Source organism: Mytilus galloprovincialis, chromosome 1 (assembly GCF_965363235.1).
Source record: "Mytilus galloprovincialis chromosome 1, xbMytGall1.hap1.1, whole genome shotgun sequence".
In the NCBI taxonomy this organism is placed as follows: Eukaryota; Metazoa; Mollusca; class Bivalvia; order Mytilida; family Mytilidae; genus Mytilus; species Mytilus galloprovincialis.
This window is the reverse complement of record NC_134838.1, coordinates 110,596,760-110,615,443: the sequence shown is the minus strand read 5'-3', so window position 1 is coordinate 110,615,443 and position 18,684 is coordinate 110,596,760. Positions and strand designations below refer to the sequence as shown.

General features: G+C 32.3%; 1 protein-coding gene across 3 annotated transcripts; it reads left to right on the top strand.

Moving 5' to 3' along the window:
* Window positions 1-1,636: 1,636 nt before the first annotated feature.
* Window positions 1,637-17,524, top strand: LOC143051216 (uncharacterized). 3 transcript variants are annotated; one of them, XM_076224195.1, is made up of 9 exons: window positions 1,637-1,739; window positions 2,502-2,687; window positions 3,918-4,112; window positions 9,513-9,644; window positions 13,759-13,896; window positions 15,025-15,138; window positions 15,478-15,774; window positions 16,017-16,247; window positions 16,964-17,524. In XM_076224195.1, exons 1-9 carry the CDS (start codon window positions 1,685-1,687, stop codon window positions 17,368-17,370), a joined length of 1,755 nt encoding a protein of 584 aa, XP_076080310.1. In that variant the 5' UTR covers window positions 1,637-1,684; the 3' UTR covers window positions 17,371-17,524. The 3 variants fall into 3 exon arrangements, with proteins under 3 accessions (XP_076080310.1, XP_076080319.1, XP_076080317.1); XM_076224204.1 differs by lacking the exon at window positions 15,478-15,774; XM_076224202.1 differs by lacking the exon at window positions 13,759-13,896 and having other exon boundaries at window positions 1,638-1,739.
* The last annotated feature ends 1,160 nt before the right edge of the window (window positions 17,525-18,684 follow it).

The window sequence follows — 18,684 nt, the reverse complement described above, 5'->3', positions numbered from 1 at the left end:
TGTTCTTTTCTATAAACATTTAATACAAGGAAATGTACAATGAAAAATCAAATTGCTATTGGCAGTCTTTTCAGTTCAGTCACGGAACATCGCTGTCATAACCTTTACGATAGAAAGGATATTTAACAGATATAGAAACCATTAAACCTTTTTAAGATGTGCTTAAAAGCCTTCTTTTTAGCTGTCCATTCTCATAAACGTGTGGCTTTTTTCTTGGTAGAAAATCATTTTAATTGGTGAATATTAGATTAAGAGTAAAGATGTTTGTAGCGTTTATCATTAAACATTCACGATGGTATTAAAGCACAAATAATGCGTAACACGCACAGAAAGTTTCGCCATGGAACAAATTCTTTCAAAAACAAATATAAATGCCTACGTGCCTTTAAATTCATTTTCCATGTTTAGTTAGTTTTGCAATTATTAGTCGGGGCCATCCTGGTGCCTAAAATTTAGTAATTTAGAAAATAAAAAAATCCACTTGTTATCAGCTTGGATTTATTTTTTGAGATTTACTAATTGGTAAACACTATAGTGGCAATAGACAAAATAACAACACGACTTGGGAAGGGCTAAATCTTTAGACTAAATAACAACACGACTTGGGGAGGGCAAAATCTTTAGACTAAATCACAACACGACTTAGGGAGGGAAAAATCTTTAGACTAAATCATAACACGACTTAGGGAGGGCAAAATCTTTAGACTAAATCACAACACGACTTGGGGAGGGCAAAATCTTTAGATTAAATCCTAACACGACTTGGGGAGGGCAAAATCTTTAGACTAAATAACAACACGACTTGGGGAAGGCAAAATCTTTAGACTAAATCACAACACGACTTGAGTAGAGCAAAATTTTTAGACTAAATCACAACACGACTTGAGAAGGGCTAAATCTTTAGACTTAATAATAACACGACTTGGGGAGGGCTAAATCTTTAGACTAAATCACAACACGACTTGAGTAGGGCAAAATCTTTAGACTTAATCACAACACGACTTGTGGAGGGCTAAATCTTTAGACTAAATCACAACACGACTTGAGAAGGGCAAAATATTTAGACTAAATCACAGCACGGCTTTTGGGGGAGAAGGGGGCAGGGTTTAAATATGTAGACTTAATCACACCACGACTTTGTGAGGGTAAAAGATTGACTTGTCTTATTAAATTGTCGTTGCTATATTTGTAGGGCCCGACCGTCTTTTAATAATGCTTTCAACGCTATATATCTGCATTATAGAATACCAGTATAATTGCATAGTGTTTATCCGAAAAATGTACGAATTTCTATCTTAATGTGAAATTTTAGAACTTTATCAAGTAAGGATCTATAAAACAAACAAAAAAATACAAATAGCACAATATTAATACCCCTCCTCAATATTTCATATTTATTAATGATGTATGTCATTGCTGGCATTAGTTTTTAAACTTTTTCCGGGCTGCAAAGTACAGAGGATGATAACTGCTGAATCACATCAGACCAAATACACCCCTGGACATCATCGATAACATCAACACGGATTTCTGAATCAATAACTATATATTTCAGCATACCTATAGTGATTAGTATCATACAGCCTTCGCCCCCAGTTAAAAAAAAGATTTTATGTCTCGGCTCGAAAAAAATTTACAAAACTAAAATGATCATGCATTTGTACGTTAAACAACACTTATTGATATGGATATTTCAATGATATCGATTGCTTTTTTGATATGTTTATTTTTTGGACAAGGTAAATATTTCAGCTTCTATATTTTAGACATTGTTAGACTGTGTCATTTTCATTTGTTTTACACAATTTTTAATCGCACAAAGATATAAACTAATTGACATTATTTTTATAATCCACAACAATCATATTAGTTTAATCTTTTAAATTTCTTCGTATAAGATTTTTGATTATTTTTAAATGTGTTAAAACTTATAAGTAATGAGTTTTTATTTTCAGTTAAAAATTGTGATAGATACCAAGTTTTTTTTTCATATCTTTTGCATTTTCAATGGACGAATGAATAAATAATCAATGCGTAACGCATTATACATTTCGAGTGAAGACAATATTCATGTTCCCATTAAAGGAAAAAAGTTGTGCTGTCATTTTCAAAGAACAATATGATTTCTCAATCTTTGCTGCTGTTTTTTCTTTTCTTAAATCTATTTATAGTTCGTATGGTATCTAATGAATTTATTCGTTTACATGCATGCTTCTAATATTACTATTGATACATAAGTACATGTATATTGTATTATAAGAATTTAAACAACCAATCGAAACTCAAAATGACCAGAAAAAACTTTATTAAATTTTAACACACAAAACATGTTTTTAACGTATAGATACATGGAACAATACTAAAAAGATTATAAACCAAGACACACTATTTATAGTTATTGGGGTATCATAATGTCTTTGGGAGAAGTGATAAGTAAAAATGCACTTTTAAAAAGTTAAATTAAGAAGCAGCCACTTTATCAAGTTTTATATACCTACTAGGTGTACCATTACCAACACTGTGCGTGGATGACAAAGTGGATGGAAACTGTGATTTTATGAAATGTGTTCATGGGATGTATATAAAAATGCCTGGATGTCCTGTTGGTCAAAGGCACCAAAAGTATCCTGATTACGCATGTGTATTGATAGAGGACCCCGATGCCTGTTTGCCAGATGGTAGTCCAAGTAAGCAACTTCATTTCGAAAAAAATCTTTATCGCATTTTTTCTTTGGTGGTATATTAAAGTTGTTTTATTGGCAATCATACCACATCATCTAATTTTTGTTTTTATAATTTTCTATTTGTCAAAGTCACATGTCGCCCTATATCCCGGTCCTATATCCCACAATCGTGGCTTCAATGATCTTCAATGCAACATATCACCGTATATTCCGTTGCCATCAGCAACACAATGGACGCCCCTTGTTGGAACATTAACTAAACGAGTCAAGCCCAGATTTTAGTAAGGAACACAATACATTTTTAGAATACATTCTTTATTAAATATATTTGTTATTTGCAGTATACCTCATAGTCAAATGTGCGAGTGCTTGAATTGGGTTCTTTTTGTATTTCTTATATTGAGATTTGTCCGCACAAACTACTAATGACTCATGTGTTTTTCTTTTTCATAGTGAAAACACACTTACCGGTGCACTTGAGTCAATGTCAACATAGTATTCATTGAATAATAATACATTGCTACTATTTTGTTGAGTCTATTTCCATTTTTTATTACACGTTACATATCTATTGTCTGTGTATTGCATATGTTATTTAAGAATTGAATGCTTCTTTTTGTAACTTTATTGGGGTGTAAAAGCGTTGACCGAAGTACATCTTGTATGAAGCGCGGAAGCGGAAGCGCTTCATTCTAAAAATGTGCGCACGGTCACTGACGCTTTTACAACCCTATGAAGTCACAAAAAGAAGCATTCAATACTTATAATTACATTTTTTATTTAGATAATGAAAACACGATTTAAATTAAGTTTTTATTTAATTTACCTGTGCTGTTTTTTATCGGACCTCGTGTCATCATGAATGATAAGTTTTATTGTGTAATGCAATTGCTAAAGGAATAACACGTGATGTGCAGTTAGCCAATCAGAACAACGTTTTATAATGAAGCATACATCTAATGTAATTATTGTTTATAATAATATTGTTTGTATGCTATGTGCCCTCCTGGGCCCCTATTTGGTAAATAATAATATTCTATTCTATTCATACTGTAGATCATGCAGTGCAAATATTTTATGTTAGAACCCTAAAAAAACTAGAAAATCAACAGAAATGTCCTGTTTGAGTAGGAGGCAAATGAACAACATGTTTTGTATAACAGAAATGTCCTGTTTGAGTAGGAGGCAAATGAACAACATGTTTTTTTTTCTTTCTTTTTTTTTAACTTTTAGTCCCTACAACACAACCACAGTGTACCGAAGACAAGGTTAATGAAACCAGTTGTACTTTTATGAAATGTGTGCATAGAAAGTTCATAGCAATGCCTGGATGCCCGAGTACACTCAGACACAGAAAAGATAGCGACTTTGCATGCGTGCCGCTGGATCACCCAGATGTTTGTGTTCCTAGTCTTACAACTGACAAAAGTAAGCATATATATATTATTAAAAATTAAATACACAAAAAGAGTTTTAAAAGCAGCATTGTCTAGCGCTTTCATCCATCTTGGGACTTTTCAAGTCTTGAAAATAATTATATATATAATTCTGTACACTGCTTGAAAAGAAACTTTTTTTGTATATATATATATATATATATATATATATGAAATAGTATTACACATTCACATCACCCTTCGATCCTAAATTGATAACTATCTACTTGGAATAGTTTTAGAGATTTTTCTAGAAGAGTGATGACAAAAATAAACCGAATAACTTATTTTCTCTTATATACAAATGCAGCATTCCCCATTATAGATACGGTTATAAATTCAAATATATACTTATAGAATATGAATGTTGTTTGAATTTAAATATTGTCATGTTTGTCTTGGTAACAATTCAATATTTTGATTGTACACCAATCAAATGATTTGATTTGATTTGATATGATTTATGTCAGATGAGATAAGTCGTACGCGAATAGAGTAAATTACGAGAACTCTCTACTTGCAAAAAGCGTTTTATGTGGTTTCTATCTTTGTTGTTTTTTTTTGTATAAAAGAAGTCCTACGAAATGAGTAGTGTAGAATGTGACTATTATAGCTTATTTTAAATACTATCAATTTTTCAATTCAATTCTTAGTTTAAATCAGTTTATCTTGATTTCATCATTGACATGACTGACCTGACTGAACATAAAACGGATGACTCCATTATATATGTCTTTAGGGTAAATCTAACAATTTGTTGATCTCGAATAAACAATAAAGATTATTGGATTATCAAAAAGATGACCAGTATAACAAATACGTATCTTGAAGCCTTATTAATGGTTTCTTTGAACTTATAAGGACTTCTTGACCTGCTACCAGTGTCTTCGCCTAAGTTCATTAATATTTAGATTTTTGCTAAAGCCTTATCCCAAAACATATCATTTTACAAAATGTCTTAATAGATATAGGAAGATGTGATGTGAGTGCCAATGAGACAACTCTCCATCAAAATAACAAATAATAAAAGTAAACCATTATAGGTCAATGTACGGCCTTCAACACGGAGCCTTGTTTCACACCGAACAACAAGCTATAAAGGGCCCCAAAATTACTAGTGTAAAACCATTCAAACGGGAAAACCAACGGTCTAATCTATATTAAAAACGAGAAACGATAAACACGTATAAATTACATAAACCAACGACAACTACTGTACATCAGATTCCTGACTTAGGACAGGTGCAAACATTTGCAGCGGGATTAAACGTTTTAATGATACCAAACCTTCTCCCTTTTTCTGAAACAATAGTATAACAGATTCAGATTCAGATTCAATATTTAATTAAAGTCTCACCACTTGTATAACATTATACATTCCAATAAACATATAAAACATTGCGTATAAAATGAAATATTGGATAACATTTATAAAACATATTGTATATTAAAACTAACAGTAAAATATCATTATCTTAAATACCAAAACATATACAAGTGCCATTCTATTAAGAATTATGAGAGACTAATATTAAAGGATTAATTATATACAAAATTTATACAATTTTAAAACTACACATATCTAAGATTTAAAATATATCATCAGCTATATACAAATAAAAAATTTGTTCTTCTACATAAAATATTATAGCAGGTTTTAGCAACTACCTGACATAGTTCTTCGTTTCTGAATAAAAATATAAACTTTTCGTCAATAGACAAGTTATAAAATTGATCATTATGTTTTACTGCTTTACTATACAATATATTTCGAAGGTCTGCATATAAAGGACATAAAGTAAATACATGTTTGTCGTCTTCAATTTCATTTTTACACATAAAACAACATCTTTCATTTGTTGGTTTATTCTCATAACGTCCTGTTTATATTTTAAGTGGCGCAACACCACATCTAAATTTTGCATAAGCACTTCTTAATTTAATAGACATATTTTGTTTTAAATATAACTCTGTACAATATTGAGATTTATATAGCTTATAAGTACGAAGCTTGTTACCATTACTCTGTGACAATATTCTTATGCAGCACACAATCAATACTAGTATACAAATCAAAATTACAATCTTTAAGTTTTTTCATGGCTCTATTACACCAGTTTTTCTTATTGTTTACAGCATTTTTATGTGACCATTTGAACACTTTATAATTTATTCTGTCATTGGTCATGACACTACATCTTGCCCAGTGCCTGAAGACACATGTCCATTGCTTTACACTAGGTGGTCTCCAGCCCATGTCCCCGTTTATTGCATCATTTGGCGTATGCTTGCCCATACCCAGCGTTGATACAAGAACAAGAACGAGTACCCCAAATGGATGCACCGTAGCTTATGACTGACCAGACCAGAGTATCAAATAATGTTGTAAAGATACTGTGCTGGAAACCACCATGTGCTTTACATTTTTACAATTAATAAACTTAGAGCTCGACTTGCAGACCTTGCTACAGTTTTAGCCATTTCATTATAATCGAGATATTCTGTCAGCAATAGACCAAGATATTGGTAACAAGATACTATTTGTATTCAGAGCTCCAGATAAGAATTCATAAATTGGGGTTTTTACCCACCATTTTCTTATATAATTGGGTGACAAAGTTTTTTTAATTGCATTATCAATTCCAATTCACCCCTCAGATTAATATCAAATTGGGTTTTTCACCACCAAGCTCCTTAATGTATTGGGTTTTTTCATCGACACAATATTGAATATTTAGGCAATATATCAACCCCAATGTTTTTCCATCTTAAATTAATATGATTCTGTCTTTGTTTAGCTCTTTTATTTGGTTTAGGGTTATGGTTAGGGTTATTTGCTAGCTGTTTTATTTGGTTTATTCACTGAGTCTGAGGAGCAATTGTAGGTTTAATTTGTGTCCCGTTTCAAACCTTTAATTAATGTCAGTTTTGTATTTTCTTACAAAAAGGATATGTGTACTCACAGGCACTCGTCTTATCCCTTTATATAATAAATTCTGAGACCAGTGCCTGATCAGTGGCTGTGTGCATGGTGTGTATTAGTCCAAATAATTATGACGTCTAATAGCCTTTCAAGACGTCATAAGTATTTGGACTAGGTGTGTGTATTCATTAATATTAACCGTTAAATGAATAAAAAAATAGTATATAAACTCGTATTATACTTGAATGATTTTCTTTCATTCAATTGACATAAATCTGGGTTTAGTTGTCTTTTATTAGAACTTTTGGTTTCTGATGCTTTATCATTTCATAATCGATTTGGCCTTTCAATTTTTCCAACTGAATTCGTTTTTGATGAGACCCCGTGTTTATTAGCAATGTTCTCGTTATGGTACGCACACACGCCCTTGCATTCGATGGACGCTTCCCAAAAACACTGGATGAGTCTTATTATCATTATAACTTTCCTTCAGTTTCCCAAAAGAAGCCGAAAACATGCTTCTATTCAATATTTTAACCGGACATTCACTTTCGTTTTAATTCAATGTATGTTATGAAAAATCCAGAGCAATGCGAAAACCATATGACTATAAGACACACGCTAATAGGATAAACACCGAGAAGACTGAAATGTTTACAAAAATACGTGTACCTAATGAGCAACGGAAAACTCAAACAGGGACCCATTCCAGCTACTTGATGCAGGGATCTATTTTTAGAACGACAGGAAATTTCCAATTATAAATATTATAAAAATAGTTGACGCGACGACTGTAAACGGATAAGGGTAAATAACACAAACGGTAGCCAATAAAAGGGTTGAAAACTCATGATTTTGGCATATAATTGGGTTTTCCGTTGAATGAATTGGGTTGTTGAACCCTTCAATGGACAATTGCATTGGGTTTTCTATTATTTGTATTGCGTGATCACGCAATTACGCAGCTTATCTGGAGCTCTGTCAGTATTGTATTATTATTTAACAAAAAAGATTTAGATGTTTGTTGAACCGAAGGATTCCTAAAATGGACAACTTTAGATTTATCTAATTTCACATTCATACAATTGGTATTACACCAATTACTTACTACATCTAATAGAGGTTGTAAATTATTTTCATTTTCAGCAATAAATACGATGTCATCAGCATATAATAGTATACCAATTTTTTCATCATCAATGTCTACACCAATGTCTAGTGCTTTTACTACATCAATTAAACTATTAATAAAAATATTGAACATAACAGGCGATAATACACATCCTTGTTTTAAACCTGAATTAACGCTAAACCAATCTGTCATATTGCCATTAAGTTTAATACAACATTCTACATGTGAATATATAGCTTTCAATGTACATAAAAAATGTGTACTAATTCCTAAATCATCCAATTTAGTAAATAATAATTTTCTACTAACAGTATCATACGCTTTTTTAAAATCTATGAAAGCTGTAAATGTTGATAACTTTTTAAGTTTTCTAGTTTCAATAATTGAAGTTAATGTACTTAGATGGTCAATGGTACTTCTACCTTTACGGAAGCCATTTTGCTCGTCATGAATAATATCTCTTTCTTCTAACCAATACACTTATCTATCATTCAATATACTGCAATATAATTTATATGCACATGGCGCTAAAGTTATGCCCCTGTATGATAAAGGATCTCGTGGATCTGAAGTTGAAGACTTAGGAATTGGGGTTATAATACTTTTACCCCATACAGAAGGAATTTTTCCATACTTGAAACATATATTAAATAACTTATGCAAAATTAACATTAATGCATTATTTGTAAATAATTCTACTGACAACTGATCAATAGGTGGTGACTTGCCATTTTTACTTTTAATAACAGCATTTACATTAACATCACAACATAAAAAACACACGATAAAATATCAATTGGAAGGCTTAACTCAATCAACTTGAAAAACGTAAATTAACACACTATGAACGAATAAATTTGATCTGCGATACCTGAATGCAAATACATAGTTAATTAAATCATGGATTAGGAACAAACATTCAAGGCCAAAAAGCAAACAAACAAGTCCAAACATAAATAATTAAATATATATATGCAAAAATGTTAAAATGTGTTAAATATTTGTTTGTTGAGGCTATGACGTGGTTAAAAAAAAACAGAGACAGCAAAACTTACATTTCTACACTGAAATTACCATATTTCACCCCTATTTTTCTTTTATAAATTAGATTTATTTCATTTTGAACGGGAAGATTAATTTTAATGTTTTTTCGCAGTTTGAGAAGCCAAATATTGGCTCTACTCATATCTCATCATTTGACTTTGAGAATTATCTTCAAGATTTTCAACTGTTCCAGCAAGACTGTGTTTCATACCGTAATAGGGTTTTAACCTTTTCAATGTTATTTACGGTACACAATTATATTTTGATCTGTACATTTATATTTTGCTTTATAGTTATAACTGATCCCGACCCTTGTAAACCTAGCCCATGCTTAAACGGAGGACACTGTATAGGATCCTCACCACCACAACAAACCTATATGTGTGTTTGTAACAGCGCCTACAGTGGACAGAATTGTGAGATAGGTACGAGAACATAATCATCTCTACAGAAAATGTTGATATAATTATAATTGTGTAGAAACTGTACACATATATATAAATACAGATAGTAGGTAATAAAATGATTAAATCTACAATACGTGTGATTTTGCAACCCTGTATACATAGCACCATTCCCCATGTGAAATTGAAAACTCGTCCAAAAGAAATAATCCACAATGCTTTTCAACATAAAAATTGGAGCATACGCTTTAAATATATTTCTTTGGGATACCATACGGCATATTTTTGTTAATAGTGAACAAAAAGGTAAAATATGCTACACACAGAGGAACAAGTGATTAGTATGCTGGAGTTTCTTATTGACAACATATTTGTTGAAATTTGAGGTAGACTTATTCAACAAATTGTCGGCATTCCAATGGGAACAAACTTTGCGCCTTTCCTTGCCGACCTGTTCCTATTTTCATATGAATCGAAGTTTCTTCGAACACTAATCAAAAACAAGAAGATCAGAGAAGCAAAGTTATTCAATTTCACTTTCAGATATATTGATGATGTTCTTTTAATTATCAATCCGAACTTTTCTGATTGGGTTCCATTAATATATCCCTCAGACCTAAAAAGTAAAAAAAACCAAACAGACACGGTTTCCTCCGCCTCATTTTTAGACGTATATCCCGAATCTACATACACAGTCATCTCAGTTCCTGAATCTATGACAAACGACACGATATTAATTTTGAAATTATCAATCCCCCCACCTTAATAGCAGTAAAACAACTTCAACTGCTTATGGGATGTACATTTCCCAACTTATTCGAATGGATTAATAATCAATGCTTAACGCATTATACATTTCGAGTTGAAGACAATATTCATGTTCCCATTAAAGAAAAAAATATGTGCTGTCATTTTCAAAGAACAATATGATTTCTCAATCTTTGCTCCTATTTTTTTTTTCTTAAATTTATTTATAGTTCGTATGGTATCTATGAATTTGTTCGTTTACATGCATAATTATAATATTACTATTGATACATAGAATGAAATTCAAAACAGTGTGGCTGTGACCATTGATTGACACATTAAATTCATCCATTGACTGGGACAATTTAGGTGAACGTTTGTATGTAACGACCACTGCTCACTATGTACTTTTTAAAGACACTTAAACTATGGGGTCACCAAAGGTTCTCAACACCTTAATAAAGTAATTCGAAAAATGAATCAGAAATAACACGATGTTTTGATTTATATCAATTATATAAATCAAAACATAAAGGTTATTCCTGATTAATTTTTCGAATTATTTTATAATTAAAGGCGTTAAGAAACCTTTGGTGACCCCACAGTTTAAATGTCTATCGTAGGTACGTCGTGAACAGTGGTCGTTACAGACAAACGTTCACGTAAATTGTCCCAGTCAATGGATGAATTTAATGTGTCAATCAATGGCCACAGCCACACTGTTTTGAATTTCATTCTAAGTACATGTATATTGTATTATAAGAATTTAAACAACCAATCGAAACTCAAAATGACCAGAAAAAACTTTATTAAATTTTAACACACAAAACATGTTTTTAACGTATAAATACATGGAACAATACTAATTGTAACATAAATTGGATTTTTTCCTTTGATGTTTTTATGAAATAATTTGCTTAAAAAGTGTGGTAAGGGAAAACCATGGTATATTATATGCAAATTTATGTTATACCATACTTTGCTAATTAAATATGCAACTCGACTAGAATCCAAAGGAAAAAAGGCGGAGCTTCAGCCATGGTATAACATATTCATTTTCATGTTATTCCATGGCTGAAGCTCCACCTTCTTTTTTAAATGTATCCGCCTCTAAAATATTTAGAAAACTGTAAAACGTACTAAAAGGTCAAGATCTTCATTTGTTTTCATTTTATAAGAAAAATCAATAAATTATGTGTACCACATTTCAAGAAACCCTTTTCAAACAATATAGGATTGATACGAATTCCCTTAATTTTGGAAACAATTACTAAATGTTTCTTCTTTCAGTTTTGAAAAAAATAAAATGTAAAACTATTTCCTTTGCGAAAATTCAATTAAATTTCGATTTAAAAAGGGGGTACCTATACAAAAAGGAATAAATATCTGCTACAAATATCTGTGAAAAAACATGATTAGGGGACGTACACTGTCTACGCCCCTGGATCCGCCACTGTTAAAATATTGTTTTATCATTAAAATTGTGTTTTAATAAATAATCTAATAAAATAATGGAAGAAAAGCATTTTTCAATTAGATGAAAATTCTGTAAAATATGATTAATTTGCATGATACATTGAAAAAAAACAAAAAAAAAACAATTCTTACCGTCTTTAGAATAATTATTTAATCCTTGTTGCTGGAATCCGACATTTTTGTTTACCTCAGTCTGATGACATTATGAAATTACCTGCGCCTACAATCATACAGGGGACAAAATCGGGAAAATTCGACATTTTCTTTACTTTCTGCAAATTCATGGGTTCTATAACATGAAATACACAGACGATCATACACGAAGCGCAAAAGCGACTTGCGCGAGCTTCCATTTCATTGGATAAAACTGTAACGCAATTTCCAATATTAGTTGTGAAGGTCTTCAAGCTGCCAATCATTTTATTTATATTACAAATTTTATATACCATGTGTCTTACTCATTAACATATTTAAACAAACTCATCCTTCGGATTCGTTTGTTTAAATATGTTAACTCGTAAAACCATGGTATATATAGTACAAAGATTGTAAACCAAGACACACTATTTATAGTTATTGAGGTATCATAATGTCTTTGGGAGAAGTGATCAGTAAAAATGCACTTTTAAAAAGTTAAATTAAGAAGCAGCCACTTTATCAAGTTTTATATACCTACTAGGTGTACCATTACCAACACTGTGCGTGGATGACAAAGTAGATGGGAACTGTGATTTTATGAAATGTGTTCATGGGATGTATTATTAGTTACATAGTCTAAGTGTGCTAGTGACCTAATACGGTATATATACCGTATAAGGTCACTAGCATACTATGTAACGAATTTATCTTACCGACTATCTTAACGTGTGAAATTTAGACCTATCAAACTGAGCAAGTCCTCAATACTGTTAGCATTAAGAAACTACTTCCATTGATCCTACAAAAACATATACCAACAATAACAACTTGTGAGGGTTAAATGTGTTATATGAATTTATTTCAATCTTAATCATCAATTTCTTCGTCTGTTGAAACCTTTATGATTTTTTTCTCAGTACCGTTTTGTTTTTATAAAGGGACGTAACACCACTACTAACCGTGTATGAAATAAGCCCCGCCTCCCTACTACCTTATATGGAATATAAAGGGACGTAACTCCACTACTAACCGTGTATGAGATAAGCCCCGCCTCCCTACTAACCCAATATCAAATATACACGGTCTCCACGAGGGCGCTTTTAACCAATCACATTCCTAGAAATGTATAGGAGGTAAGATAAATAAAAATGCCTGGATGTCCTGTTGGTCAAAGGCACCAAAAGTATCCTGATTACGCATGTGTATTGATAGAGGACCCCGATGCCTGTTTTTGAAATTATTTATCCCCCACCTTAGTAGCAGTAAAACAACTTCAACTGCTTATGGGATGTACATTTCCCAACTTATTCGGTATTCAAGAGCTTGCAGCTCCTACTCATACTTTGTAAAACTTCACTAGTGACTGAGCAGACAGTTATGAACAATAATGAGATAAGTTGTGCCTGCAAATGAGACAACTATCTGCCTTTAAATAGGCATCTATAGTATAGAAATCTACAAAATAAAACAACAAGCAAATTTAATACGTCCCGGGTCGTCTATAACAGGTGATACTGCATAGACAGGGGAAATATATAAGTCTTACGATTTGTACCGATGATGATGGTTTATGTTATAGTTTTTATTGGTTTTTGTGTCGTTCGGTTGTTGATTTATTGCCCTGTGCTTTATATCTTTTGATTCAAAATTATTTGATCATGAAAAACAAAAAACAAGTGTATGTGTTGGTTTGTAACCTCGATAACCACAAATAAAAATCATTTGTCAACTATTGAAAATTTTCACCCATACATTTTTTTATTTTATGAATAAGGCAATGCATGTGTAAACAAACCATGTTTGAATGGTGGATCTTGCACGGGCACAATTGATGGAGTTATATGTCATTGTCTTCAAAACGTTGATGGGTTTTCTTACCACGGTCCGAATTGTGAATTGAAATCACAGTCATGTAAGTATGACTCACAGTAATAATAATCACAAACAGAAAAATTGCCGCACAGGGTCGCGTATTGTTACTTTATTAAACCTTGTCGTATTGCATGTAATGAAATAGATTTTTGTCTCATCGCCATCTTTGCTAGCCAAGGGTTACGACTCACTCGCCTCCTTCTCCACATAAGGAGGGTAGTGGATCATACCCCGTGGCTAGCGAAGAAGTCTCATCGCCGACAAAGTCGACAAAACGAGACTTTGGAGTGCTGTTTCTGGTATCTGTTTCGACTATGTGAACATTTAAGTTTGTGAATATGTCATTTTAAGAGGAATTTAAAATGGTAAGTCAATGATATTTGATATGAAGTTGTATTATCATTGGTATATAGTAATTTTTCATAGACATTATTTTGTCTTATTATATCTGACTATGCGGTATTGCTTATTGTTGAAGGCGGTACGGTGACCTATAGTTGTCATTTGGTCTCTTGTTGAGAGTTGTCTCATTGGCAATCATACCACATCTGCATTTTTTATATCATCCCATGAAATACGGTTCATTGACACGTTGTAAATTTTGTGTATGGTTTACGTTTACATGTTAAAGCTCGTCGTCATTAGGCCAGTTTGCAGGGATCACCCAGTTAATTATATTTGGCGCGCAAGTATATTTACATTGGCATATCAGGTGTTGCATCGAGACTATTTGGTCCAGCAACTCAACCAGGATCCATGTTGACTTTATACTTTATATCTTATGTCAGTTTAAGGCGGACCACTTATGATTATTTTGTATATCCATGTAGTTGTATAAGCATTGTGAGATCTTTTTGGGAAAATGGATGTCAATCGTTTCACTTTGAAATGTTTAAGATAGTCAAATATAAGTAGTTTTTATTTAAATATTTTATCCAGAAAATGGTATTTTAAATTGCCCTGGATTTTTCTCGGCTGCTTAACGACATGGTACTATTATTTATATGAAAATTTTACATCTCACCTTGTATTTATAGTGTTTGAATATAGTATTTTAATAAGTTCATACCATTATATGACAAATTTGATATAAAATTTACGAAGAAAATACAAAGAAATAAAGAGAATAAAATTTAGTAATAATAATTTTACTAGTGTTCTCTTTCAGTATCAAAAGTGTGCACTGATCTGCCCTGTAGAAACGGAGGAACATGTCATGCAAGTACAACTGGATTTTCATGTACATGTTATTCTGGCTTCACTGGACAATTCTGTGAATTAGGTAAGTATGTCGAGAACGCAGCAGCGAAATACTATTTATTCTGTTTAATTTTTGCATTTCAAACATCCAATTAATTTTGGCATGAGATTCGTATTTTTTATATGTATGCCGTAAGCGGGGGTAGTTATAACGAAATTTCTGACTTCCATTGGAGAATGAAACGAAATCTGAACAAGACTAACATTTTAACTAAATGCGTTATTTCCATAACCTTTCATCACAGAAATACGCACGGAATATTTCCCAGTTTTCTTGTTTAAAATAAAGATATCACCAAAAATGCTATCTTTATTGGTATTTATTGCATATTTCATGTATACTTCTTTCTTTTTTTGCAAGCTTTTGAAAACTTGCTGACCGGTTGTGACGTCAAACCTTGTTTAAATGGAGGCACATGTTTTGCAACCCCTTCTGGACATCAATGTGTTTGTACAGTATCTCAGGATGGCAAGATACAGTATACTGGTACACATTGTGAAACATCAGCGACTATAGATACTGACCATTGCAGTAGTAGTCCATGTTTACACGGAGGAACCTGTTCTAAAATGGGAAATTCTCCTGGCTATGTGTGTCAGTGTGTGACGATTCCTACAGGAAAAACGTATGGGGGACTGCGTTGTGAGGAGGAACTGAGTACGTGTTTTAATTAACACGCATAATTATATAATATCAATGAAGATTTTTGATAACTCTTGATATTCATGCCTGCTGACGTATTGAGATTTTTTATATTCCATTTCAAAACATGATTACGTTGGTATATATCAAAAGATGCTGTGAACTAAAAATATTCTAATCTCCCCAACTGAAATAATGGACAAAATAGATAAAACATGTATATACGTCTCTATTTCAACTTTAGATTTCTTTTACAGCATCCTCTGCTATAACTGACCAATGCCAGACGTCGTCATCATCCAAATTTGCCGATTCAGAGGAATGTCAAAGGTTTTACGATTGTAGTATAGTATATGCGAATGTTCCGCTACATTTTAAGCAACATTTAGACGAATGCATTTATCCCCAGATGTTTAACGATATCACTAACCAGTGTGACAATTTTACTAATGTGAATTGTGGAAGCAGAAAAGTGTTGGTCGATGGATGTAAGTTTGTTTTCACTGTTAACCCTTATTCTATATGATTGCTTTAAGTCTTGATTGTATGTAAGTATATTATGCTGATTTGTCCTTCTGATCAATTGAAAGCAGTCCGTTAAACACAATATTTGAATGAAGGAAATGAGATATATGTATCGGATAATCTTTATCTAATATAAAATTAAGCCAAAAAAAGTTAAATTAGCAAATGCAGTAACAAATATTAGTCCTTGTCTAAACAGAATTTAAACCAATGCTTCCGGGACACCGTGACAACTCTACTGCACTATTTCCCGCACCAAGACCACTCAACAAACTGAGATTAAGATAATAATGTGACACTGAATATGACGTATGGTGACATGTTGATGGTATAGCTTGCAGATCAGCTATTTTATGTCAGTCGTAAAGTTTGCATGTTACCAAGTAACGATCACCAACTCCTTCTCTTAAAATTGGAAAACTGTACTAATCGCAAACACAAAATTTCCTTATCACAAGTGCACTTAACTACAGTTGAACGGTTTAATATAACACATAAGAGAAAGAGGAAGACAAAAACTGGTGTAGATTTTTGACTTAAACCGTCTTAGCAATATCTATCTTACTATGTGTTCTTTTAAGTGTTTTTTTGCCCTCGAATATATATTAAAATTTATTATTTGGGAAACAAATACAATGCAATACTGAGTTTTTTGTATATATTTTTACTTTCATTTCAGGTGATTATTCAAGAAACAAACCACTTCCTGGTCACTCAGAACCATGCACGAATGCCTATCCTAGCTGCCGAAACAAAAATGATGGTTTATACGAGCATCCAGATAAACAAATGACACCTCACTACATCAAATGCTTTGTGGAAAGAATGATGGGTACATTTCAGTGTGAAGAGGACCAATATGGGGTTGAAAAGTACTTTTACAAAGGGACATGCAGCAGTCAATATCAAATTCCCAAAGCTGAGGGTGGTAGATTGATAGATTGTGTAAGCTTAGGTGATGGTTATTATCCAGACGAAGACATACAAAGTAGATACATTACGTGTATTAACAATGTTGCGACAGTACATGACTGTAATTACCCATTGCAGTTCAGTTCATTATATAAGGCTTGCATGTTCTTGTGATTTCAGGAATGGATAAACGACTCCTTTTGCGTTTGCTTAGGCTCAAAGTCGAACTAACATTATTTTTTTGTGGTTTAACCTTTTTCATGAAAATTTAAACACAATTGTTTTGAAGGTCAAAGTTTGCGTTAATAAAAATATACAAATTACAGAACTTTTCAATGTATTGAAATATAAATTCAAATGATGCCATACGTGCTATTTACTTAAAAAAATATTATATTTGTCATTAAGCCCTTATAGTGTGAATACTTCCCAACTCGTCCGCTGTGTCTGCAACGATGTTAAGATTTCAATGAAAGCAATCTATGTACAGCTGGTAAATTATTACACCAAAAATAATGTTACCACAAGTTACATCAAACCTTTACCAAAGTATTTGATACTTGATAAAAAGATTGTAGAAACCTTATTACAAAATAGAAATCACGTCTTATTTTTACAACTATATTGTTAATAGAGATAGAAAATTTCAATAACATCTAGTGCATCCGTGAATCGGTGTGTTGTATTGTGTTCTGTTATTTAAAAAAAAATTTAAACTTTTTTTGATTTGTTTTGTCATTAGTATCGATTTATATCTGATATTAAAATTAGATACTACCAACTGATTTAGCGTGTTCTCGTGGTGTGCTGTTACATTATTGTCCGATGTTTGGTTAAGGTTGTGCGACTACATCATGTTTAACCCTGTCAGATTCTTTATGTGCCTGTTCCCAATCAGGAGCTTGTTACCAAGTGCGTGATTTTCAATATGTTGAAATAACTTAGGATTTTCCGACACACATTTTTCTTGTACTGCGTACCAACATAATATAGTATAAGTAATCAGTAATGATCTGTAAGTGTTTTCTGATGTGCTTCCTATTTCCTGTTTGCTGATTTGTTTGAATTAAGAGTATGCGTATGCTTAACAAGCCACCACGTGCATTCTATTAGTGTTAGCATACATCAGCTATTGGGTTTCTCATTTGAATCGTTTCAAATTTTGGCATGCATTGGGTTTAAACCGGTAAAGTTTTGCTCAATGTTGAATGTCGTGCGTTCTTTGTTTACTTCCTCGTTCCTTTATCTCGGACAGAATACATTGTTTCATTGGCAACAATACTAAATATCCTTATTTTCATGTTGTTTTGAAAACTATAGATTTTCTTATTCCAGGCATAGATTCACCAGACTCAAGCTGGCAGCCACTTTTATCGGCCAATCAAGATAGCAGCCACTTTTTTCCAGCAGCCAATTTTGACGATATGTCTAAAAACCAAAAAACTGCGTGAGGCTCAAACGTTCCAAAAATCGCTAAATCTTGGTTAA